General features: G+C 39.4%; 2 protein-coding genes across 4 annotated transcripts; one reads left to right on the plus strand and one right to left on the minus strand.

Moving 5' to 3' along the window:
- Positions 1-670: 670 nt before the first annotated feature.
- Positions 671-5,278, plus strand: LOC117748799 (voltage-dependent anion-selective channel protein 2-like). Of its 2 annotated transcripts, XM_034558881.1 has the most exons (9): positions 671-791; positions 1,701-1,772; positions 1,896-1,945; positions 2,785-2,937; positions 3,025-3,077; positions 3,190-3,417; positions 3,563-3,713; positions 4,275-4,332; positions 4,440-5,278. In XM_034558881.1, the coding sequence occupies exons 2-9, from the start codon at positions 1,706-1,708 to the stop codon at positions 4,529-4,531; spliced, it is 852 nt and encodes a 283-aa protein (XP_034414772.1). In that variant the 5' UTR covers positions 671-791; positions 1,701-1,705; the 3' UTR covers positions 4,532-5,278. The 2 variants fall into 2 exon arrangements, with proteins under 2 accessions (XP_034414772.1, XP_034414773.1); XM_034558882.1 differs by lacking the exon at positions 671-791 and having other exon boundaries at positions 1,725-1,806.
- An 87-nt stretch (positions 5,279-5,365) lies between these two features.
- On the minus strand, positions 5,366-11,104 carry LOC117748800 (catechol O-methyltransferase domain-containing protein 1-like). Of its 2 annotated transcripts, none has more exons than XM_034558885.1 (7): positions 10,992-11,104; positions 9,462-9,586; positions 9,224-9,329; positions 7,696-7,814; positions 7,296-7,350; positions 5,971-6,104; positions 5,366-5,881 (listed from the first exon to the last, which is right to left on the minus strand). In XM_034558885.1, the coding sequence occupies exons 2-7, from the start codon at positions 9,564-9,566 to the stop codon at positions 5,729-5,731; spliced, it is 672 nt and encodes a 223-aa protein (XP_034414776.1). In that variant the 5' UTR covers positions 9,567-9,586; positions 10,992-11,104; the 3' UTR covers positions 5,366-5,728. The 2 variants fall into 2 exon arrangements, with proteins under 2 accessions (XP_034414776.1, XP_034414774.1); XM_034558883.1 differs by lacking the exon at positions 10,992-11,104 and adding an exon at positions 10,572-10,833.
- Between the last annotated feature and the right edge of the window lie 13,354 nt (positions 11,105-24,458).

Raw genomic sequence — 24,458 nt, forward strand, 5'->3', positions numbered from 1 at the left:
AAAACTGAGCAACAAAGACTTATTTATGTTTCACAAACACTGAGATAGACTAAGATTTACTTTTATTTTTGATGAGCATTTATATAATGATTGTCTGAAATGTGTATACAGCTTGTAGCCTATTATTGTTCACCTGCACGAGATGTCACGGGTGGTGATAAAAAAATAAAATAAAATATATATCTTTGTAGATTGCAGTATGGGAATGTATGTTTATTATGTGTAGTCCCTGTAAAATAAACTTAATGATTAAATACATTACGACATCAATGATATGAAAAAAATAAGAAAGCTATAAAGTACTGTAGTATATAGCTGTATGTGTTAGATTTTAATTATATGTTCAATGTTGTATATTTTTTATTTTATTTTATTTTAATTTATTTCCCTGGCATTCTTAAAGTAATAGGGTAATATAGGGTAATATAAAAGCTCAGTACAAATTGTTGCCATGGTTATATAGGTGTCTTCCACTTGCCGTTGTGCTGGCAGCACACATTTGGCAGGAAAAATGCCGACTTTTGCAAATGACAAGAATTACGTCCGCTGTTGTCCAAACACAGGACAAATACCGAATGAACTGACCGTAAATAACAAAATAATCATCACGTTCCTATTTCAGACAGGCTCGAAAATAAACGACTCAATTTTGGGTCCTGCGCCGCGGAGGTCAGGAGGGTGTTTGTTGCGGTGTCTCCTCCATATCGTCCTACACCGGTTCCTGTACCTGTTTCAGCCGCGTTTCCCCTCTCTCAAGTTGACAGCCATATAATCGACAACAGTGATACTCGGTAAGTAATAGGACATATTTTACTTCGCCTCGTCAATTTGTATTTTGTTTGAATATCGAGGATGTTATCAAACGTCCCATTTGCTAGCAAGAAATCGCCCCCTCCCTCCCTCGTGTGTTCAACATACTTTAGCAGGCACCAGTGACGATGTAATACGTCGTATAATTTGACATTTAGATAATAAAAAATATCAACATGCACTCCATAACATGGTATGCGTCTAATTCATAGCACTTTCCTTCAAATCATGTTATATTCTACACACCGCTGCATTAATAATTATATTGCCGAATTATAATCGTAATGCCAAAGAGAACGGCATATTACATAATGTGTTGCCATGTGTGCTGTCCTCACTTTAAATGAGGTATGTTCTCGTGTTCTGGTTACTGTAAGCAGACAGTCCTCATTGTCTAACCTTGAGCAAGAGGAGACAGTATGTAGACCGTATGAGTCAAGTGGTGCAGGTGTTTCACAAAACAAATAGTTTATATAACTTTAATAAAATATGTGATGTTGGAGTTTAAACAAAATTTGTATTGTCGTAAGCTCTAACCAACATGTTAAAAGTAATGTTAAGTTTAGTTATTATATATATATATATATATATATATATATATATATATATATATATATATATATATATATATTTGTATTTTATTATAGTCTCGTTTATTTTTTTTACCTTTATTTTTTATTTTTATGTAGACACAAATGCAGTACATTCTTTAGCTGAACTGAGTCTAAAGAAAATTGGGAAATAAATTGTATAAATTCTCCCACGGTGGTGACAAAGTTTAAAATTTTTTATAATTTCTGTCCTTTTTACTGATTTATTTTCTGACTTTTCTGTACACATGTTTCAGTTTTTCACCATTCACACTCTTTGAAATTTCCTTTTTGTGACAGGAAAAATGGCAGTTCCTCCAACATATGCAGACCTTGGAAAATCAGCAAAGGACATATTCAATAAGGGATATGGTAAATGGAAGCAAGATAAAAGCCAGTTTTATCAGTGTGTATTTATTGACTGTCAGAGGATAGGTCGGCTGTTTGAAATGTATTTCCAAGTCCATTAGTTCCTCACTTTCATATTCCTTGCAGGTTTTGGGCTGGTTAAGCTTGATGTGAAGACAAAGTCTTCAAGTGGAGTGGTGAGTATAGCTGCTACTTTAAATACACAGCAGTGCATTGCAGGTATTATCAGCTGATTTTAGGTTATAACAGATATAATGTTATCAACATATATGTCGGCTGATAAGTATAAAGAAAGTGAAATAAGTTTAAGGTCATTTAGAAACATAGTTTGCTTATCATAAACACTGTTCATAGCACATCTACATCTTAAAAAAAGAAAAAAACAATGTACATTTTAATATTATTTAAAAAATATGTATTCTCAATTTCTGAAGGACATGCACATTAAACTAATATGGAAAATAAATGGTTGTCTTAGTTCTCGCACAATGAAACTAAGACCTATAATTAAATTAAAAGAGAAGATAGAATTGTCCTAATAAAATAAATAAAGGTGCCTTACAGAGCTTTGAGTTGCCCCTTTTCTCTTTATTTAGGCTTGAATGGAGTTGGTGCCATTCTCATGCACATGTGTAGGTCTTTGGTGAACCTGGAACGTTACATGGTTTTAATTAATGTTCATAGTGGGGAAAGCTGACTCACGCCTGAAAATCGAGCTTCTTTGGTTAGACCAGTCTGTAGCTAGAGATGCTCAACTATCGATTTGATTGGCTCAATTGAGTTAAGCTATTTCTGTTTTAACTGGATCAGCTGTGATCTATAGCTGTGACCTTCAGAAATAAACAACTCTCCTTAAATAGTATTATTTACTCATTAATGTATCAGAAATTGGTCCCTCGGTTCAACTCCACCATTTGTTAAGTCTCTCAACTGTTGTGGAGGAACTACTCCAACTTGCTGTACTTTCTTCAGTTGGATCAAACTGTATTCCTGTTGTTTTTTTTAACCTTTTTAGGAGTTTAAAACGTCCGGCTCATCCAACGTGGACACCAGCAAGGTCACCGGGACCCTGGAGACCAAGTACAAGTGGGCTGAGTATGGGCTGACGTTCACAGAGAAGTGGACCACGGAAAACACACTTGGAACAGAAATTTGCGTTGAGGATCAGGTAAAATAATAACTGCTATGATGCTCATCATCCCACTTAATCCAACGGCTCTAAATGAAGTGTGACTGATGGGGTGTTCTTCTTTAGATCACCAAAGGGCTGAAACTTACGTTTGACACTACATTTTCACCCAATACTGGGTAAGCAACACTTTATATGTTTATCGTAAAATCACAAGATGCTAACATTGTATTAAGTACATCCTTCCGACTCCACTTCCTCACATTTCATTCTTGTTTTTTAATTCCACAGCAAGAAGAGCGGCAAGGTCAAGACTGCTTACAAGCGGGAATACGTTAACGTCGGTGTCGATGTCGATTTAGATTTCGCTGGTCCTACGATCCACGGAGCAGCAGTAGCCGGCTACGAGGGCTGGCTGGCCGGCTACCAGATGAGCTTTGACTCGGCCAAATCAAAGATGACTCAGAGTAACTTTTCAGTTGGTTACAAGACCGGAGACTTCCAGCTCCACACCAACGTGTACGTTTTAGCATCGACTATTTGAATCGAGCGAGACGAGTAACTTGACCATAGAGTAACACAATTAGCTTGTTCGTGGGCTATTTTTGACAGATGTAAATGTTTGAAGCATACTGACATGTGATGTTACATTTTTTTCTCTCAGAAATGATGGTTCCGAGTTCGGTGGATCTATTTACCAGAAGGTTAACGACCAACTGGAGACTGCTGTGAATCTGGCCTGGACTGCAGGCAGCAATGGCACTCGCTTTGGAATAGCTGCAAAATACCAGTTAGACTCCACTGCCTCCATATCAGTAAGTGTCTTTTTAAAAATAAATACAAAAATGTTTATAACCCCCTCAAGGAAGTTATGTTTTTTGTTGGAAATTAAGCCTTAGGCCAAGGAGCAAGAGATTGGTGTTTGCGAGGATATACAAAAGAATTTTGATCGGACATGTTTGGACAATTCCATGTTTTTATCATTAATATGCTTCGTTAGATTTTAAGTACATCCAGTATATCAAAATGATAGTTAAAGTGGCAAATATTGTTCTTTAACTTATCATTATGATGTATCTGTTGAGTGCACAATGCAATGGCTTTAGAACAGAGACACCATCAGAGTTTAGATCGGTTCCAATAAGCCTCGCTTTAATGATTCATGTATAATATCCCCGGAAATTAATGGCTTAATTTACGGGCAGAGGGAAGTGCGTCAATCATTGCTCAACCAAAACAGAAAGAGTATAGTGCTTTTCTTTTCCCTGGTAGCTATCCCCAGACATTTAGAAATAAATACAATGTAATGTATTTGGAGGGGTGTGGGTACTGTATGTACACTGAATCCTAGTTTAATGATTTAATGCTTTTTTCAGGCTAAGGTGAATAATGCCAGCCTGGTGGGAATTGGTTACACCCAGACTCTCCGACCTGGTAAGAACCATCTCTCTAATATACAATTTCAAAACAATATATATATATTTTTTTTTTTCCAGGAACGAAAAAAAAATAACCGTATGCATTTAATTTTTATATTTCAGGTATGAAACTAGTCCTCTCTGCACTGGTGGATGGGAAGAACATCAATGCTGGTGGTCACAAACTTGGTCTGGGTCTGGAGTTGGATGCATGAGGATCTCCTCGGCCTTTTCAAAGGAAGAAGAGAAATATCAGCTGAATCTGTGTTACCGTCTGGTCAGCAACAGATATTTTAAAGAGGTGAAGCCAAAACTAAAAAGAAGCCCAGTTCTCGAGCACTGTTAAAATGGAAACCATTCCACCTGCCCCGTTTTTATGGTTGTGACGATAACTAATCATGTTTCAATCACATGTATTTATCCGTTACTACTTCTGCCAGTTTATTCTCAATAGTGACAGGATCAATCCTCCTCCGGGTGCAACGTGTCTAGGAGTGGTTTCGAAAAAAACAAAACCATGTTATTTTTCTGAAGTGTGATAATATAGAATGTATATCTGAGCTGTTAATTTGCACAGTAGATTATATCTTTATTTAAGCTTTCTCCTTTGTTTTATTTGCACATTGTATTTGTATATTAGTAGTGATATTCTACCCGTTGGAAGGTTTACTCTAAACTATTTATGCTTATCAAGATCGAGGCCAATTTAGTGGCTCGTCTTCACTTATCTTTCTAGAGGCTTAATTGTGCTGTGTGACGAGTTTGAGACCTCTGCTACCTTGAATACCTTCTAAGCTGCAAGACAATGCTAAATGGATTTTTATTTTCCTCAGTGTGACTCGAGCAAAAGAATATCAGAGTGAATCATCCACTTTTCTGAGGACTGTGATACTAATCGGGGAAGTGATTTGTGTGTTGGAATGCGTCTAAACTTGGCAATAAAGTCCTGAAATCAATCGTTATCCTCTACTGTAATTCTACAACACGATAGTTATACAACAGAATGAAATGAAATCAATTTGGTTAAATAATTCTGCACGACAAAGACAAATGGAATGGACATTTTCTTTTTAATCAAATGTATCACAATTTCATTCAAACTTTGCACATTGCCTTGTAACTGTAAAACTAATGAAGATATTACAGACTCCCTCCTCTTCCGAGGCCGCGGTAACGCGAGCCGCCAAATGCAAAACGCTCGCCTCGCACAGTACACTATACACTAATTAAAACATTTATGAATACTTGATTCCATGTCTGCCAAGAGATCCCCCGACCTGTAGTGACATGAGCCCAGATGGTAATACATGTTTCAGCTACCATCCCATTTCGCATTTAAAAGTTTGCCTAACTTAAAGGACCCAGAGTTACCTTCCAAAGCCTCTGAATCATCGACTCATCAGACATCTGTTCTATAATTTGATAGCGAGTGTGAGCCCATCCCCCACTGTGAGCATGCTCAGGTTGATTCGAGCATCTCGGTGCAACTTCTTGTTCAGCTTGTCGATGGCCACAGTGTCTTCATCACCGGGGGTTGGATTCAACACCTTTCCTCCCCACAGCACCTGGAGGACCAGAACAAAAAGAAAGAATTTGGGATGATTAGCTCGTTTAAATATCCTACTTATTTATGTATCCATGAGGTGGCCCTTACGTTGTCGACAGCAATGATTCCCCCTTTCCTCAACAACTGCAGAGACTTTTCGTAGTAGTTGTCATAGTTAACTTTGTCTGCATCAATGAAGACAAAGTCAAATGTTTCGGCCTGGCCATCTGACAAGAGATCATCTGAAAGAATTCAAAGGAACAGAGTGTCAAATTATACATATAATACATATAACGCACCGCATCTGTCACCCAACATCAGTCTCCTTCTGGTCAACAGTATTCCCACTGCTGGATAAGAAATATGTTCGAAAAGACCGTCTCAGATTCTATATATCGAATAAAGTGAAATAAGGTAATTTACATTTAAAAAAAAAAAAGTTTAACCATTAAAGAAAAAAAAATTAAGATCATTCTACTTTTGGCTCATTTTGTAAATCTGAAAAAGTGTAACAAAAACAAACCCAGCTTTAAAATAGCTTCATCAGACATTCACCAATCAAAACACTAAAGAGAATATTTGGTGATATGATTTGATAAAATAATGCATCTAGGTCAACTGGAAGCCAGGTAAGTTACCAAAACGTATGAAGTCATTCAATTGGACCTGATTGTTCTGACACATGGCGGCTAATTAGGACAATTGATGTCCAAATCAGCCAATCATATCATTCACTGTGAGGGAACTCATTTAGCAACAGCCCTGCAACACTATACAATATGTGTTTTGTCACTTAAAGTGTACAGATATTTTTAATCATCATACAACAATGCAACTTTTTGAAAACCCTTTAGATAAAGCACGTCTCAACTTTTGTGTGGCTACTTGAAGGAGGTTTTTTTTCTCTTTCTAACATTAGGACTCATTCATAAAAACACCCACTGTGACGGGTGGTGAGAACCACACTTGTATAAACGTCTCACCTCCGTTAAAGAGCTTGCATGAGCGTTTCCACGGGGCTTTCCAGTAACCCTCTTTCTGTGATTACTTTCAAAAGGATTACCCTCTTTCAGGCGGCAAAGACAGAGTTTCAATGATAAATACAAGCAGATTGTCCTATCTGCCTGTATTTATCTTTGAAACTCTCCCTGTCTTTATTTTTGATGCCTGAAAGAGGCTAATCCTTTTAAAAGTAATCACAAAACGGCAATATTTTTGACAGTTATGATAGTTTTGCCTTAGTGGAATAATAAATTGTGGAAGATTTTTACTTTTGGAAAATAGTTAATTATATTCACCCTAGTGTTATTTCAGGCAACCCCCCCCCCCTCCCCTCTTGGGCTTTCAGACAGTTTGAATGACATTTGTAACCTTTGCATCAGAAAATTCAACTTTAGAACAACAAGTTAGGAAAAGAGATGAATATACTGTACCTAGAGTTTTCAGTGCTGGCTGTATGCGTAAATCAATTTTTTGCTCCACTCCAGCCTGTAAACAAAAAAGAAACCAAGAATATTTTCAAAAGTAAAAGTGGAGCAGATAAGTTGTCTGGTGACAGATGAGAAATCATGTATTGCAGCGTATCATGTCTTAAATGATTAGTTTTATAATTATAAAAACACTTGGCAGACTTCACAAAAGACTGACACACTGTTGTCTTCACCTCATGCAGATCAAACAGAGCTACAGTACGTCTATTCAGTGGTGTATGAAAATCCTCTGCACTGATCAGCAATATGGTGACAATGCAGCAGTATTGCACATCATTCGCTGTCTGAACTCCAATATAATACATTGTTTTGACAAATGCTTCAACATAGATGAGGATGGTACCTCTTTCCAGAAGGGTTTGCCGATGTCAGTGTAGTCTTCACTGACATCACATGCAATCAGAACTCCATCGTCAGGCAAAGCCAGTGCAATGCTCAGTGTGTTGTAACCTGTGTATACTCCTGCAATGAGAGAGCATGATGGATGACAATACAGTGCTGCAGGGATGACCTATTCTTGTCGGCCAATCCGCCAAATTAACATTGCAATGGTTCCCTCGAATAAAAGCCAATGAGATTGTTCCCTCAGATTTGGGATTATTGCAAAAAAAAATAATCTGTGTGGCAACCTCAAGATCGCACTACTTCTTACACTTTTATGATTTTTGAAATGTGAATGCATCGTCTTTTCAAAGACGCTTAAAAGCTCAAATAGTAGAGGAGTATCAACAGACGTATTTTACATCGTAGGACAAACCGTTAAAAGCTCTCAAGATGGTGTTAACCATATATCTTAGAAAAATCCATTTCTAGGTTTTAGGACTCTTTCCTGCCGCACTTCTATAGAAAGGGCAAACACACTGGACATTTTTTTGAGTAAAGACAAATAACATTGTGATTTTGCACAGGCAGTGTTTTCACATGCACTTAAGTAAGCGGGTTATGGTCAGCTTTCCGAAGTAACCGGACTTCTTAAATATTATCCACGAAACCTGATTTCCGTGGTCGTGATAGGGGAACAGAGAAACCTGATTTGCCCAGTTAGATTCCTTGTGGGGAAAATCTGGTTTCTTGGCCACAAATAAGTGCATTCAGGTTTGTAATCAGCTTTTCAGATGTGTCCATGCGCCTGACAAAGATTTCAGGTAGGACATTTATGACTGAGAGCACTGCAACGCGATCAAAGGACATGTCTTTACACAGTGACGCGTCCTCGTCTTCAGTATAATTTGAGTCAAGTTTCAAGTGTTTTGTATTTAATTTCAAAGGCAAACAAATAGATTAAAAATGAAATGACAGTTTCTCAGCTTCTCATAAAACTGACAAAAACATCTATTTGCACCCGTACACTATAGATGCATAAACATATTTAGTGTACAAGTGCATCATAACCTAATTGCAATAAATGTCTCTGTTCAAAAGAAATGCATATTAGAGTAATTCAATATGTCTATCCATACTTCCATGTTGCAAAAAAACCAAGACCAAGTACACTAGGCTTCAAAGTCGGACTCCAACCTCTATAAATATGAATAGTTCAGTTGCTCCTGCTGAACATTTGACCAAGTAATTTATCAACTTTGCGCTGTAAGGAAAAATGTGTCTCTCACGACAAAGCCTGTCCTCTCCCTGTCAGCCAAGAAGGCAATCAGAACGCAGTGGGTATCACTAAGACCCTTAAACAAGGAGCATACCTCAAAGGGGGAGAGGAGAAGTCCACTGTAATTACTGACCTGCTGCACAACCTCATTTCTCCTAGTAACGTGGCTTCTTGTGTGCATGTATAGGTAATCATAGTGCCTGAACCTGGGGTCAAAGATTGTTCAAACTCAATGATTTGAGGCGTACAGGTTTCGGAGATTGGCTCTTACCAATCTCAATGGCTTTCTTGGTTTTGATAAGTTTTGCCAGATTGGCCATTAACTGCGACTGCTCACAGGCGACCATCATGATGTTCCACGAGTGGTCCATTGTCCTCTGAAAGCAATGAGCGGAAACCAGTTGCATTAGTTTCCCAATTTACTATGTGAAACATGATTACATCTCCTGCCATTGAGTGCTTAATTGTGCCAGAGCACATATGTATTCCGGACACCAAGACATGCTTACCAATCTGAGTTTTTTCAGGGCCGGATGCTCCCTCAAGGAGTTATTGAGAACGTACTGCATCAGAGGGTCATCTTTTCCCCCACAGTGACTTTTGGAGATGCTCATTCTGGAAGATTTCTTTTTCCCTGAGGACAAACCATGAAACAATTATGAGGATCTTAAAAGCACGATGATGCCATTCGACCATCCAGTTCATACAGCTTTCAGGAAACTGAAGTCTGGTCTTGTTAATGTACAGCAGTTATTTGATTTAGTTTAGATTAAACCTAAATTGATCTCAGTGGGGAAATGCAATTATTGTATTGGCAGCAACAGGTCCAGATGAAGAAATGGAGACTGGAAATTGTAAGACAATATATCTTCAAGGAAATGCTATGAATCAGTCTAGACTAACACGTTCTGGTGTTTGTGCGTTTTCTTTGTTTTCTGAAGGCGTTGCCGTTATGAGGGTTATTACAGTCTGGAAGTCAAAGTTAATGAGTAGAAGTCGACTTTGTACTGATTTTATGTACAATATATTACACCATACAATACATACAGTATTGTGTGAGGTGAATAGGATTGTCATGATCTTGCATACTTTTTACTTCAACTACTAATAACTACATTCATATTTATACATTTGCTAATATCTTCCTTCCTACCTATGAAATACACTAGCTAAAAATGTGTTTTAAGGTAGCATTGTGTAAGACAAATATTTAGGTCACTCATTCAAAGTCCAATTGCATTATATCCTCTTAATAATTAACACAATTCCTAGTATATCGTTCACACAGACCAATCTTAAGGGAGAATATTTATTGCCCAATGTCAATTTTCTCTGTCAGATATGTGAAAAGGGTATTCCACTTGATTGCCCTCAGTTCAGGTCACATAAACTCAACCTGCTGTAACCTTTCAAGTCAACACGGGGCTGGATCAGCTTTCAGGCAGTTTGAAACCCTATTTGACTTTTATCTACTGAACACACATACAACACGATAAACTAGAGATGTTCTTCAACAGCGCCCTCTAGTGGTGTGAATCACACTAAACCCTTGCCACCTTACCTCGGTGTAGTAGCGACGTTACGACGCTTTTTTTTTTTTAAACACCTTTTTCTCTTACCAAAGAAATAACCGGCGACCAAAACGACTCCAAGAGTGATGGACCCCGCCAGCGCCTCTTTAGAAATATGACGAAAAGACATGTCTTAAAACGATAAACTGCGATACAACGACGCGAGCCACGCGAGTCGGCTCAAGCTCTTCCGTGTCGGTTCGGCGCTGTACCGTAATACCACGAATAGAGGCGAACTCACTTTGACCGGCGTGGTCAAAGCGATTATAATAACCGGCAAATTGCGCGAGCGTAGCGACCAACCATCACGTGACTGGTAAGCCTGATGTTGTGTTCAAGTTTGGAGACTCCCAACTTCAGTTGGGACGTGATGTCCCAGCTGAAGTGTGCAGCTGCAAGTCGGATTTCATGATGAAACCCAACATGCAGCTGCACACTGTTTTTATGAAGAAGAAAAAAAACACTCACCGAATTGACCGAACTGTCGTTTGGGTCTGAGTTTGCTTCAAAATGAATTCCTGCATAACTGATTCGGTCAGTCATGCGGCGATAACGGTCACATGACCTGCTGCCGCTCATTTGATAGGGTTGGACAGTAGACAGTCAAACTGCTGCGTTCAGGCCACAGTGCAAATTCCAGTGCCGGTGCAATGTTGCGTACAACTGGAAAAGTGGCTGACGAAGTATTTGTCCTGCACATCAATACCACTGTGTGAATTTAATCTATTACGAGTCAAATCCCTGTAGCCAAAATACAGCTGATTGAAAGTGCAAACGCGTCAAGTACCAAAAGTAAAAGTGCCATTCATGCAGAACGGTCCCGTTCAGTGTATAATATGTATTGATGTCTGCCAAAATCTAGATTGACTTGACTAAATGTAATTTTTCTTAGTACAAATCCAGTATTGGCTTGAACTTGAATACTATGACAAAGCTGCTATAACTTAATCAATAGGTCAGGACATGTAATACATGTCTTCATACAGAGAGGGGTAGTGTTGTCAAGGAAGTGAAGCTCACTCATACTGATGGTGCACATTCTCTCTCCAGTAAATAACGCCGACGAAAAAAGTAGTTTGGTGTTTGACCGATAAATGCATCAACATATTCACGTGTGGATAATCTGGTTGACCGTTAATGAAAAGAGAGTTCTGGCGCGATACATTAGGCATCAAAGACATATAGGCCGCAGTATCAGTGTGGCAAAGAGAAAAATATGCATGACATCAAGTCTGGGCACGTGCGTGTGTGTGTGCGTGTGTGTGTGTGTGTGTGTGTGTGTGTGTGTGTGTGCGTGCCTGCGTGCATGTGTAATTGCCCATAGGAAGTTGTGTCTTTAGACAAATGTGCTTTGCATGAACACTGTCATGCTACCTCCTCTGTGTCTGCGACTGCTGCCACGATGAGGGGCTGTTGTTGATGACATCTGCGTGAGACACATGAGCACAGAGCTTATTATTATGCTGACTACAGTAACAGACTTTATTGGTGAAAAGTAAGGACCCATGTAAACAATTTTACAATCAAGCTTTTATTTGGTAATCTGCTATTGTTAATATTTGCAGCTTTCACGTATACTCTCATAATTGCTACAAATGATGCGTCACTTATCAAATCAAATTGTTCTTGAGTGTTGCACACGGGGCCACAGTATAATGTATTTGTATTTGATACAGCTTCTCTGTCATTGTTTAGAAATATTAATGATGGCAACACATCCAGTGATAGCACAGGTTCAGGTGTTTGGTAATGACAGAGTGCAGAGATTAGTATTCATTCCAAGATCTGGATGAAGTGCTGTGCGACTCCTCGTAGCTGCTCTACCTGATGGATCGCCTGCAATCTGACGCACTCTCTTCTCACACGCCCTGCTGCTTCCTGACAGAGTCTGGACAGCAGGGGCGGGTAGAGTATTCCTCCAGGGGGGCTGGGACGCTTCCAGCTGGGCCGCTGAGGTGTGGAGCTCGCCTCGGGGTAAGCCGCTTGTGTGAGTAAACACCATAACAATCCAGCAGAGAGACACTCTCCCCTGGTTTGGGACATTTTCTGCTTTGCCAGAACAATGTCCGACACTGTTGTGATGATTGAATTTTATGGGCCGGCCGGCCTGACTCGAGTCCACTGTCTATGAGAAGAAGTGTTTTATGATGTCACATGGCGGGATGATTAATGGCCTCTGAAATGTGTAGGCCGTCTTTGTATGTGGCATAAGGCAATATTCTGTTTTTATCAGAGACTACAGAGAACTTTATGAGTCTATTATCTTTCTCTCCATGACACTTGTTAAGCTTTAAGCGACCTACTCTATCAACCATCAACCATGTCTCACTACCACACTTTGTTATTTAGCAAACATGCCCCACCATTTTAAAACCAGAGCTGAACTGTGTGCTCGTCAGACTTCTCTACTCTCCCAGACAATGAAATGCCACGCGAGTCCTCTCAACTCTCGAATTTGACTTTGGCAGCAGTCTTTCTTTTTGACTGACAGATGAGCGAGCGATACGACTCCATCAAAAAGTGCAGCCTGACAGTTCGATTTGACAGCCTTCTAGAAACCAAATATACTCCTTGTTCCTGGCACTACATCAACTTGACAAGAAGAAAAGTGGTCGAAAAAGATGTGGATATCTTTACTGTGATATAGATTTTACTATGAAATAACAGAAACAAGTTTCCATATGCAGTGACACCCATGTGTTTAGCTATCCCATCATTCCTCTGCCCTTTATGCTGTTACAGCGATGGTGCCTGTCCAGCATGTGATTGAGGTATTATTTATTGTCTGTAATATTGTTCTAGGGCTGCAACTACCTCTCCATTATTGATGAATCTGTTGATTAACATTTTAAATCAACTATTTGTTCGAAAAAAAAATAAGCCTGACAATTAGAATGAATTGCTGTTTAGTACATTTAATCCATTCAGCCCAACATCTCTTCATTTGAGCACATTTCTGTTTGGGAAAGGGATTATTTTCTTTTGCTGACAGTTTAGAAACAATGCATATTTAAGGTTCTGTGGTTTTAATTTAGATTATGTCTGTAAATTGACAACCTGTGGGGCTGCATGAATCACATCCATGCTCGTTGCTATTTATGCCACTATATTTCTGGCTCTAGCACACGAAGATGACTGATTCTTAATTCCACCTACAACATTCTGATTGGTCGATTGCTTCTCTAACCAGGGAACAGCCGTCGATAAACTATACACCAGACTCATTTGAATTGTTGAACATATTATTGATGTGGGCGGCCTTTCAGAGTATAGCCAATGTGATTAGATGTGATATTGATGGATAAATCCATCAACAGAAAATGAACCAGTTCAGCAACTGTTTACATTTTTCAACGATAAAGGCAAAATATTTATGATAGTAAACTGAATGTCTTTGGGTTTGGGACTTTTGGTCGGACATCATAGAACTTTTAGGAGAAATTATGATGGGCATTTTCCGTTATTTTCTACCATTTTATATATAGATCAAAGGATTAATTAATCAACAAAATTATCAATTAACTGACGATGAAAACAATTGTTAGAGAGTTCAGATGTTTGAAACCAGGCGAGTCTAATGTCCGACGTATTTAAATACTTGTTCTGTCCAACATCCAGAAATATTCAGTTTTTACATTTATTTTGACAATGAATTAAATCCAAAAGCACATCAATTAAAATAAAAACAACTCCCCTCCTTACTAGTGAAACAATGGCACATTGCACTGTATGGTGCTTAAATGGATAAAATATTATGATGTGAATTATGTTGTTAATTATTTATAGTGCAGCACTTAATGTACACACCAAAGAACTTTTAAAACAAAGACCTCTGGGTAAACATTGTGCCATTAGCAGGGGGCCTACATGAAGTTGTGATTAAGTCACTAAATATTGTTGTACATCACTCAAGTGTGTACATCCTCATCATTGTGATATGCCTACATTATGTTCTCCCATTTAACTAATAAAATGCATAGACCTAAATGATTCATGGCGACCATTTACATAATTCATAATTAAATCACAACTCGATGACTTGGAATTTATTAATAGTGAAAATGCATGTGCCGCCATCGCGATACACTAATTAATATCTTTAGTCGTCATTGGCACATTGCTCGCTCAGCTGGGGTCTGGTTATGGGGCGGGAATAATGCAATGCAACAACAAATTATCTGTGCATTTAAGTGGGAATGTCTCGGAGTGATGGCCACAATATGCCTGAAGAACTTAATGGGGGAATCTGTTAGATCGGAGTCGTCACAATCTGGTTAATCATTTTGAACACTGTTAATATTAAGGCTAATGCATTTACATCTTTTAGCTCCCGCGAAGGGCTGCAGGGCGTCTCTGATCGTGTTGTGCACTTTTCCCACAGTCAACAAAAACATGCGCTACACATGCTCTCAGAAACGTACCTTTTCCTGTAGACAAAGGAAAACTTCAAACAGCATTGCTCACGTATCAAATGGACGCTAAAATGGTTGTAGCACCAACATATTTAGTTGAATAATTGGTAGATTTTGGTAGATAGTTGTTCAATCAAAAACACAAAATATTGGCTATGGTTTCTCAAAAATATGCTTCTTTTTTCTGTTTTATATCATTATAAATGTAATATATTTGAACTTTGGATTTTGGACTGTTGTTGGACAAAACAAGTCATTTGAAAAGGCGGCAATGGAGGCCTTCTTCATTAATTTGTCACACGTTCTAGACTTTTATGGACGATGTGGGTCTGTTCACTTACTTCTATTCGTATCTAGCCATGCACATAGTTTTGAGTCATCTTATACGATACGATACTATAGATAATTATTTTCTTTGTGTTTTGTGTGAACTGACCTTTCAAAACTAACCCCAATCAAAAATATAACTGACAGACTAATCTATAAAGGGTAGTAAAGCCTGTAACAACAGTAGATTGTGGATATTTATAAATTAAAAAAAGTGTGGCCCCATGATTGCGTCCCACACACACACGAGTCATAATGAACTTGTGTCACCGAGCACCTTCTCTTGTGAGCTCAGTGTGTTCTTACCTTCGACAGTTCATTCAGAACCGAACATCCACTAACTCTCCCCACCAGTGGACAAATAAAGGGGTCCTCTTCCCTAATGGTCCCCGAGGCTTCACCACTATCTATTGATCTGCTGTCACCCAATTTCTCCGTGACTTATGCCCTGCTTAATTCCCATTACTGTGCACACTGAAGCCTTATCAGGGAGAACAATAGGCTTGTTGTCACTGAGGGCAAAAATATGAGCGGGCCTGTGACAGTGGGTGCATAAACCCATGACTTCACCTCCTCGAGCCCTCTCGATGACCTCTACGCTCATGTGGGCCGGTTTGAAGCCCGGTGTCAGAACACTAAACTCAATCCAGGACCGTTTGCAGATGAATCAGAAAATTGGATCTCGCTTGTTTCGTAAAAACAAGCCCCAAAAATACAGAGGGTCGGCTTCTTCGCCATAAAACTGTCGCTATGATATGTCTTTGGCGATGATGATTCTTATTTCCTTCCTCTCCAGCTCGCCCACCAGCTAGCTGCTATCTCTTCCTTTCAATTATATGTTTCTCTCCTTTTTTAGACAAAGAGTAATAAAGCTATAAATCGTGCAACCGGCAGAAGGTATGGACATTCTGTCTCTGAACTGCTGTTGAAACTGCCATAAACCACCCACAAAGTCAAAGATAAGGATTTACAGTTATTTAACATCATCCTTGTCCCCTAAATCACACTGATAAGAGAATTAAGTGATGGCTATAGGTTCTTTGTCCTCTAGCTATTGATTTTTTTAACAGAGAGGGCCAGTGCAATGTTTTTATTGAGCATCCTATTTGCTTTCAGCTTGAGAGTGGAAATTGAGCTATTTGGATTGTTTTATTGAACTACAGATTCTGCACTATGAATTAATGTATCTGATAACAAAGCCTTCTTCTTGTTACATTTCTATTCACAGTGGAAATGTTTTTAATGGTAGAGTCACACAACATGATGGGGTTTTGCTTTTGGAAGAGTGCGGTATTTGAGTCAGAAGGTTTGTTAAAAAAATGGAAATCAATTAAATGACCTCCTTGAAAAGCCATAGCATTTTTTAAAAATAAATATAGTCTTTGATCTCAATTTGATGTCAATGCAAATTGTTTGCTGGTATGGTACACTTATAATACTGTTATACATTACAGTCACAATAACTGAGTAGGAATGATTGTTCCTCTCGAGACAAAACACATGACTGGATTAACAGGAGGACATCTATCTACATTAGTAATTGGTATTAATATCAAATACAGCAAATAATATCCTTGTTAGAGCGGCTATTGTTTCACCAACCCTGGAGTATGTGTCCCTCTTAGCGCACAATGTCCCAGTTTGAACAAAGACGTGTTTATCTTAGCGGAAGTTAGTCACTCGTTTCAGCATGAAAACACTTATGTCAGTGCCTCTGAGATGTCCGAGCTGCATACGCTCACATTTAATGATTCAATTGCTGTTTAGCTTCGAGTTCACGACCCCGGAGCTATGATAAATGTCAAGTGCAACAATATCCCGCTAACTAGACATGCCACTGCCAACCAATCATTTTGTTATTGACTGGCAAAGCACAAGGCGCTGTAATGTCACTCTAAATGCTACGTTACAGTGCATCTATCTGAATAACCGTGTGGGACGGTTGTTCCTTCATGTGTTCATTTGACTCTCAGCAATGCTGTCCGTTCATACTCCGGGTCACCCGACAAGGCGTTGGGGCAGGTCTCTGGTTATGTTTCTATACTCTCATTAATCATAGCAATATCAGGGTGAAGGAACAGCTCTTCATTTTGGAATTTAGCGATAGTCTTAAAGGTTTTGAAAAGGCTTCTCTGATCTCAAGTGGTTGGAGAATCTTCTCAGTCTGTAGCAATGGTTCCCATCCTGTTTTGTCTGATATAGCTCTGTCAGATGAGCTCCTCACCGATGTTGATTTACATCATTATATAAGACTGGATATTGATGGCCTGAAATTGTCCATTCGGTCTTTCTTTTTTATCTTTCTTATCCATCACTTTTCGCTATCTATTCCGACTTCTCTGCCCGCTTGCTAGTTTTCACTTACTCTAAATTGCAACATGCTGTGTTTATGTACCACAAGGAAGGAAAAATAAACACACAGCCTATTTGAGAGTTTATTTTCCTCCTGGACACGTATACTTTAATATCCTGAATAGTTGGCATCCCACTGCTTTTGAAAACACAGGGGTCAGGTAATTGGAGTTGTGTCTCCAGCCACCGTTCGCCCTTTGTTATGAGCTCGATGTATTTTTTAGTGTGGACAGTTCATTATGTTAATTATCTCCCGGTCATGGAAACATCAGCATGCAATAGAAGATTGACTGACAACAATACTTAAATTCAGGCACCGCCACATTTGTCTCTATATTTTCATTAACCTATACAGAACAATATACTCTTCACTAAGATGTCACCCTCCAACATCTGTTACTTATTTTAGAAATGACAATGTACATACAGTATTAGTTAAAAGCTGTTAATTCTGTCTGGGAGTCATCTCTTTTAGTGTGTCCTTAGATTGAAGTGATGACAGCAATAATTAATTTAATCCTGTCTATCGAAATAGCCCAATCAACATATCTTTCAAATAAAGTGGTGACATCGAGAACTGGGCTTTTGATGAGAGTGTAATGACATATGCCAAAACATTGGAAAACATATTAAATCACACACAAAGTAAGATAATTGATGCAATGCAGACAAAACTCCGAAAGCAAGTCGAACAAAAACTTCAGTAGCTCATTTTGTTAGTCCGCAGTTAATTTAGTTGATTATTATTTGCTTTGCGTCATTTATTGAAATATGTTATGATCATATCATCACAATACGGCTCTACTGTAAGTCAATCAATAATAATATTTGGTGAAAATGTGTTCTATAAAAGTAAAATCAACCAATCCCAGCAGCGCTGACCCACCCTGCTCTCTAATGGGAGGCATTTATTATATAAGAGCCACTGGGTGTGACCGTCATGCTGCTGCCATCTATCAAGCTAAAGGGCCACTTCTCTATGTATAGCACAGCTGGGTTTTATTTGGCGGAGGGTCATTCCATTTTGTCCACAGACCTCCCAGTTGGTCAGCCTTAGTATAGTTCCTACTAAAGAGGGGTTAAGCAGGTGGAAGGATGGTAACTACACTGACTGCAATCCTTTTTGAAAATATGCTTCCTCTAAACAACAAGCACACAGAGGAGAGAATTTAAAATGAACTCGATATAACGATATTCAGATTTTTATTGTAATCGATGTGGATCTTTTGGCTCCTAGTAGCCCTTCCGAGCAAAGAGAAACTCAGATTACAGCACAGAGTTGGAGAGCAACTTCTTTCTCTGCTAAGGTTATTATTCCACTATATGTTTACTTAGAAAATAGTTGTTTGCTGTTATTTTAATCCTGTAACCTTTAACATTTCCTGGTTAGCTTTTAAAATGCAAAAGCTTCCTCATAATCATTCATTATAATGAAAGCTACCGTTATAAAAAATATACCCTTCTTGACATCTTTTAGATAAGATATTAAGAGAAAAAAGTACATACTATTAATAATTGCATCCCTTGTTAGTTTTTCCCACCCGTGATGATATGCAGCCTAAATCCCTCAATCATCCTGAAAGGGGTTAACTGACCGAGAGCAAGTTATTTGCCTATTTACTGCAGGCCAAGCATGTTAAAGGTTTCCTGGAGATCTTTTAAAATCTTTTTAAATACACTTGTGATCTGGGGTGGCCACATCTCAGACCTCCACAAAATGCCCTTTGAGATGACCATGACCACTGGTGGTGCTCTGCCTCATTAGTGAACTGTGGGAACAAAAGACTCAACAAAAGAAGGAGTCCCAACCCGCATAAATACAGCGGAGGGGGAATTATGCTCCAATGTAAAACTCCCAAACAAATGAGATTGGAAAACTCTCCGGGGCGTCTTCTAAACTTTGCTGCTGTTATCAATCAAGAATATTGCCATGCGAGTGCATACAGGACTTGAACAAACTGCTCCTTTAAGCATTTCTCCGGGAGGCATTAAAGTGTATTTATGGTCACCACGGGCAGGTATGGAGGAAGATTGGCAAACATGAAAATCAAGTCCTCTCCCGGGTGCCATCTAGCCGTGCACGGCTGTGTTAAATCATAGATGGAAAGAACAACATCTAGTGGCACAACGGTCCAGTCTGACAAAGCACTGCCTTGGGCCTGCGTTTTACATTCTCTCTACAGCACGTTATTGGAGTCAATGTTTTGTCTTCATACCTGTTTTCAGCTCTGTAATGAACTTCATCTGTCTTATTCTGCACATCAATGACATGTTCCAGTTTAATCTAACCTACAGTTTAGCGTATATTATCCGATGCCAAGATTTAGGGCTGCAGAAGATCCTGTTTCTGCACTTAGCTGATGTGGGATTGATTCCCTTTACGAATATATGAATCACTGGGGTCATTACTGAGCCAGACTCTTTCATTAAATTGAGCTATATCTCCTGCGTCAACTCAGGGCCTTCAGAGAGCCCTCTACCAAGAATATACTCCGTGGGGTAAAACCACTTTGAAAACAGCAATATGTAAAGTATAGCTCCATTTATCCCACAAATGCAGAACATTGATCCTCTGTGGAGAAAATAGGTGACAACACACTCTTTTAATAATTCAGATGTATGTGGTGGGAATGTAAATATACTGATAAGTGGATCTGGGTGATAAATGTAAAAGCAAAAACTTGTAGTTATTTGAATGAATAATAGAGTGGTAGAACATTATACATACAACGATACACCGGCGTAGGCGTATAAATGCCAGCAATGCTTTTCAAAACCCTTTTAATTGGGAGGCCTATAACGGATCACTGCAAGTTGCTCTCACTAGAATATTCCTCACACACACATGGGCAGTATTGACTTTTTAAATAAAAAGACATTAATGTAGATAACGGCCATTTTGAATTCTCATTAGTCACCGGTAATCTAGAAACATGGGCAATATATTAAGAGTGGTGTTCGCGGGTAGTCATTAAAGGAGAAATAAAAGACCAAATAAATCCAATCTTGAAACGCCTGCTATTAATCATGTGGGCCACCACTGGCTGCCTGGCTGCTCAACAGTTTTATTGAGTCATTTATGCCGGTTTCCCTGATAATCCATTTATTCTGAATAATGCCTCACTTCATGCTCATCGTGCTGTGTTCAGGTGATACCGCTATGAACTGTATCTTTTTTTAGTCCCTTCCCCCTTGACAAACATATATTACAACAATTACATCTAATGGCTGACAGAAGAAAAGCAACAATTGCAGATTATACAGGGACGCTTTAAAGAGTTAATTAAGTATATTTTCAATTATTCCTTAAGGGAATCACAAACCAAGATAGCATCCTGAATAATGTACTGCATAGTATCTAATTAGAACTATTTTAATGTTATTTTCGCAGCAGAGAGCAGAAGGAGTAACCTATGCAGAAAGGTTCACTGGCGTGTCCCTGAAATAGCACACAGGGCTGCACATGGCTGCATGCTGTGTGAGACAATGGAGCGATAAGCGCTGACTAAGATGCTCTGGTGTACGACACACCGGAGGACGTAAACCTCCTGTTCAGACGTAAACCTCCTGTTCAGACTCCAGAAGCTGTGCATCGGCACCTCCAGAGGCGGAAAGGACTCCTACAATACAAACGGCCAGAGTGACCCAAGCTGACACCCCCCCCCCCCCCCCCCCCCCCCCCCCCCCCCCCCCCCCCCCCCCCCCCCCCCCCCATGTTAGCATGTAGTACACAAGAAAAACATACTTTTCCATGTTATACTGACAGGAAGTGACACAATACATGTGCAATACATCAATCTAACTGCCATCTTTAGAGAGCCACTGCCAATTAAATGTATGAAAGATACGACAACGTGTTTGTCCATATGCCAGAAATCAAGGAGCGCATTCCTCCACCAAGGCTGTACACTGCTTTTTGGGGTTTTAATTAGTTATAATATGTACCCAGATCTGCATAGAAAATATACATAAACAATTACAAGACACATGGCAAGTAAACAAGTGTGTGTGTGTGTGTGTGTGTGTGTGTGTGTGCGTGTGTTTGTGTGTGTGTATGTGTGTGACTAGTGGTTCAGGAAAATATAGCAACAAAGTTCAAACATGTATTATCTCATAATGTTTAATTGTTTAAAGTAAATTCTGGATCATTTCTTCCAACATTTACTTAATACCAATGAAATCTGTTTTCCTGAATTTTGAGATATTCTCCTTAATAGCAAACAAAAACAGGGCCATAAACTAAAGGGGTAAAGAAGGAGAACCTCCAGGATTACCCCTTCAAGTATATTCCAGTGCAAAGAAATTTCACAGCTGCTACTTTTCTTGGCAAACATGAGTGGTCTGTTTCCGTTCGCCATTAGTAGATATGCGGTTGTATATTTAGTAATGAGGATTTTGAGTGTTCTCAGCAGCGTCTCCGGAGACTTTCTCACAAGGTCCTGACTAAAAGCCTGAAGCCTATCAAGTGTCCCACATGTTTAAGTCCTAGCACCTGACGACATGGTCCTGCAGGGAGTTTCTGCTGTCACAATAAACCAGCAGCAGACAGGATACAGTGTAATCGCGTGGGTGTCCCGTTTCTCTCGGCCTCTGCAGAATGCTTCAGCGAGAAGCTGTGCCCCACGTTGTGGCCGCCGCGCAATGCAACTGTACAGGCTGCCATACACGCAGGGCTTGATGGTTGACTTGAGAGGAATAATCCACGGGACAAGGAGCCGCCGATGGTTTACGTTGGAACTCTTCTACTGTACACAATGGTGAACTGTATTGCCAGTGGCCCACTCCAGTCTCACTCCGCCCTTGCTTTGGTAGAAGATGGAATAAACGGGATGCCTTTTGAGGGAAAATCAGTCTCGAGGGATTGTTTTATGTTTTAACATGGAGCTCATACCTTTAGAACTGAGGCGTTGAAGACATTTGACGATGTTTGAAAACTAAGTGTTCCACTCTGTAACCATGTGAAGCCTATACTTCAGAACCAAAGTAAATTGAGATGCCTGAACTATCAGAGCGTGTGCTTATAGCTGAGCTTCCTTCCTTCATAACAATGAATCATAACGTCTAATTCTCACAAATTACCCAAACATTATGTAGTTCTCTCATTTCCAACGCTTTTTAATCTGTGTCTGGAGTATTCGCTGTCACTTCATGTTGCAAACACTCCTTTCACTCTGGCAGTTCATTGTCTTTTGATGGGCCATAAAAGACTCGGTTTGATGGATGATAACTCGGGGCGTCTCTCTTTGTTGTGGGATGTGACGACTGAGTGTATGTGAGATGTGAGGAGAAGACGCGGTGTGAATGGGAGATGTCATTCATGTCTTGCGCTGATACCGAGGCCTTAAGCACGGGCTTTGATCTCTGTGAATGATTGCAAAGCAAACACAAATAAAAGATTCCAGTATGCCACAGTTTCCAGTGAGAAAGTTGAACTGCTTTTCCAACATTTTACAAGAGGTCTCTCCCAGATTGGCACTTCTGGATGTAGAACTACCTGCTTATATCAGCCCTGTGATGATTTAGAGGCTAACAAATTGGAAAAGGTGTTTCCAGGGAGGTAACGCATGCTCCGTCTTCTACCTGTATGTAGAATGTGATTTACCAAGAGAGAGGACAGCTCATGTCATTACCTTCTGATCCAGCCCAATAAATATTGAGAGCTCTATAGGCCCCAGACTCCCCGCTGACCCCACAACATCTGCTCAGGCACTTACTACTTAATGTATTAGCTGTGAGAACAGGGCAGGTGATTTCAGCTGGAGCCAGAGAACATGAAAAACAGGTTGTGCCTCCAGTTCATGTAATTGAATTAAAATGAGTCACCTCCAGCTTTCCTCATAACATAACATCACAAATAATGTTATAGCATGAAGGGCAGGTGAGACTATTTCATAGGTCTGCTTGATGATGGCAAGACAACTAACAACATAAGTGATTGCAGGCAACTCACATGAGGAATCTATTGTGAGAGAAAGATCCCTGAGATAAATATATATAAATTACCGCTATCAAAATAAAGCGCTATGCTGCCTTCTGGATTATTGCAGCCATTTGTTGTTGTAGTGCATCTCTCTGTGTCCACATGAGGCTCTTGTGACTTTACTTAGATGTTTACTTAACCAGCTCAGCCTAATGCTCTTCGTGGCCTTTACATTAAATATTACAAAAGGAAGACTTTAATGGTCTAATCATGCTGGTTGTTCTGGTCATTTACCAGCTATAAGCTCAACTATTATGAATTGAATATATTTGAAAGCGTACTCATTAGGAGAATCCCCAGGAGGCACTAGGAGAGGTTGACCAAACTGATTACAGAACACTTGATAAATATGTGCTATTATGTGAGAAATGCCAATTACCTCATTAGTACTGAACTGGAGGTTTTGTCCCCCTGAGAATATAATGTGTTATATTTAAGCAGTCAGTGTACATGTTTTGTGATCAGTAAAACGTTTGTGTAACATTGGCCATATTGCATAATTGGTTTTAAACATTTAAGGACCAGTTCACCTAAAATATAAAAAAATAAAAACATCTCCTAACTTATCTCTAGTAGACACATTAAAACCCAAAATACATAAATACATGCATTGCATTTGCCCAATTCCTATTTTAATATATCTGAGTTTTATTTGCCCTGGTGAAGTGAATGGTGTGGGATGCTTAACGTATTGATTTACACACTATTAAGAGTCTATTTAGCTCTTGAGCTACATGCTAGCGTCAGAATGCTAACATGCTTACAATGCCAATGCCAAGATGCTCATGATGTTCGAACCCACAGACCAACATTGCATCCCCAGAGCCAAGCTAGCAGGGCTAAACACATTTTATTTGTCCAGAC

The sequence above is a fragment of the Cyclopterus lumpus genome, chromosome 19, assembly GCF_009769545.1.
Source record: "Cyclopterus lumpus isolate fCycLum1 chromosome 19, fCycLum1.pri, whole genome shotgun sequence".
Classification (NCBI taxonomy): Eukaryota; Metazoa; Chordata; class Actinopteri; order Perciformes; family Cyclopteridae; genus Cyclopterus; species Cyclopterus lumpus.

Excerpts from the sequence above, each read along its gene's own strand:
- LOC117748799 (XM_034558882.1), top strand. The coding sequence starts at position 1,725 with ATGCAGACCTTGGAAAATCAGCAAAGGACATATTCAATAAGGGATATG. Across the intron at positions 1,807-1,895 it reads GATAAAAGCCAGTTTTATCA|GTTTTGGGCTGGTTAAGCTT; the intron begins GTGTGTATTTAT and ends TATTCCTTGCAG. Across the intron at positions 2,938-3,024 it reads AAATTTGCGTTGAGGATCAG|ATCACCAAAGGGCTGAAACT; the intron begins GTAAAATAATAA and ends GTTCTTCTTTAG.
- LOC117748800 (XM_034558883.1), bottom strand. The coding sequence starts at position 10,653 with ATGTCTTTTCGTCATATTTCTAAAGAGGCGCTGGCGGGGTCCATCACT. Across the intron at positions 9,330-9,461 it reads CCCTGAAAAAACTCAGATTG|AGGACAATGGACCACTCGTG; the intron begins GTAAGCATGTCT and ends CATTGCTTTCAG. Across the intron at positions 6,105-7,295 it reads GCCAGCACTGAAAACTCTAG|ATGATCTCTTGTCAGATGGC; the intron begins GTACAGTATATT and ends GAATTCTTTCAG.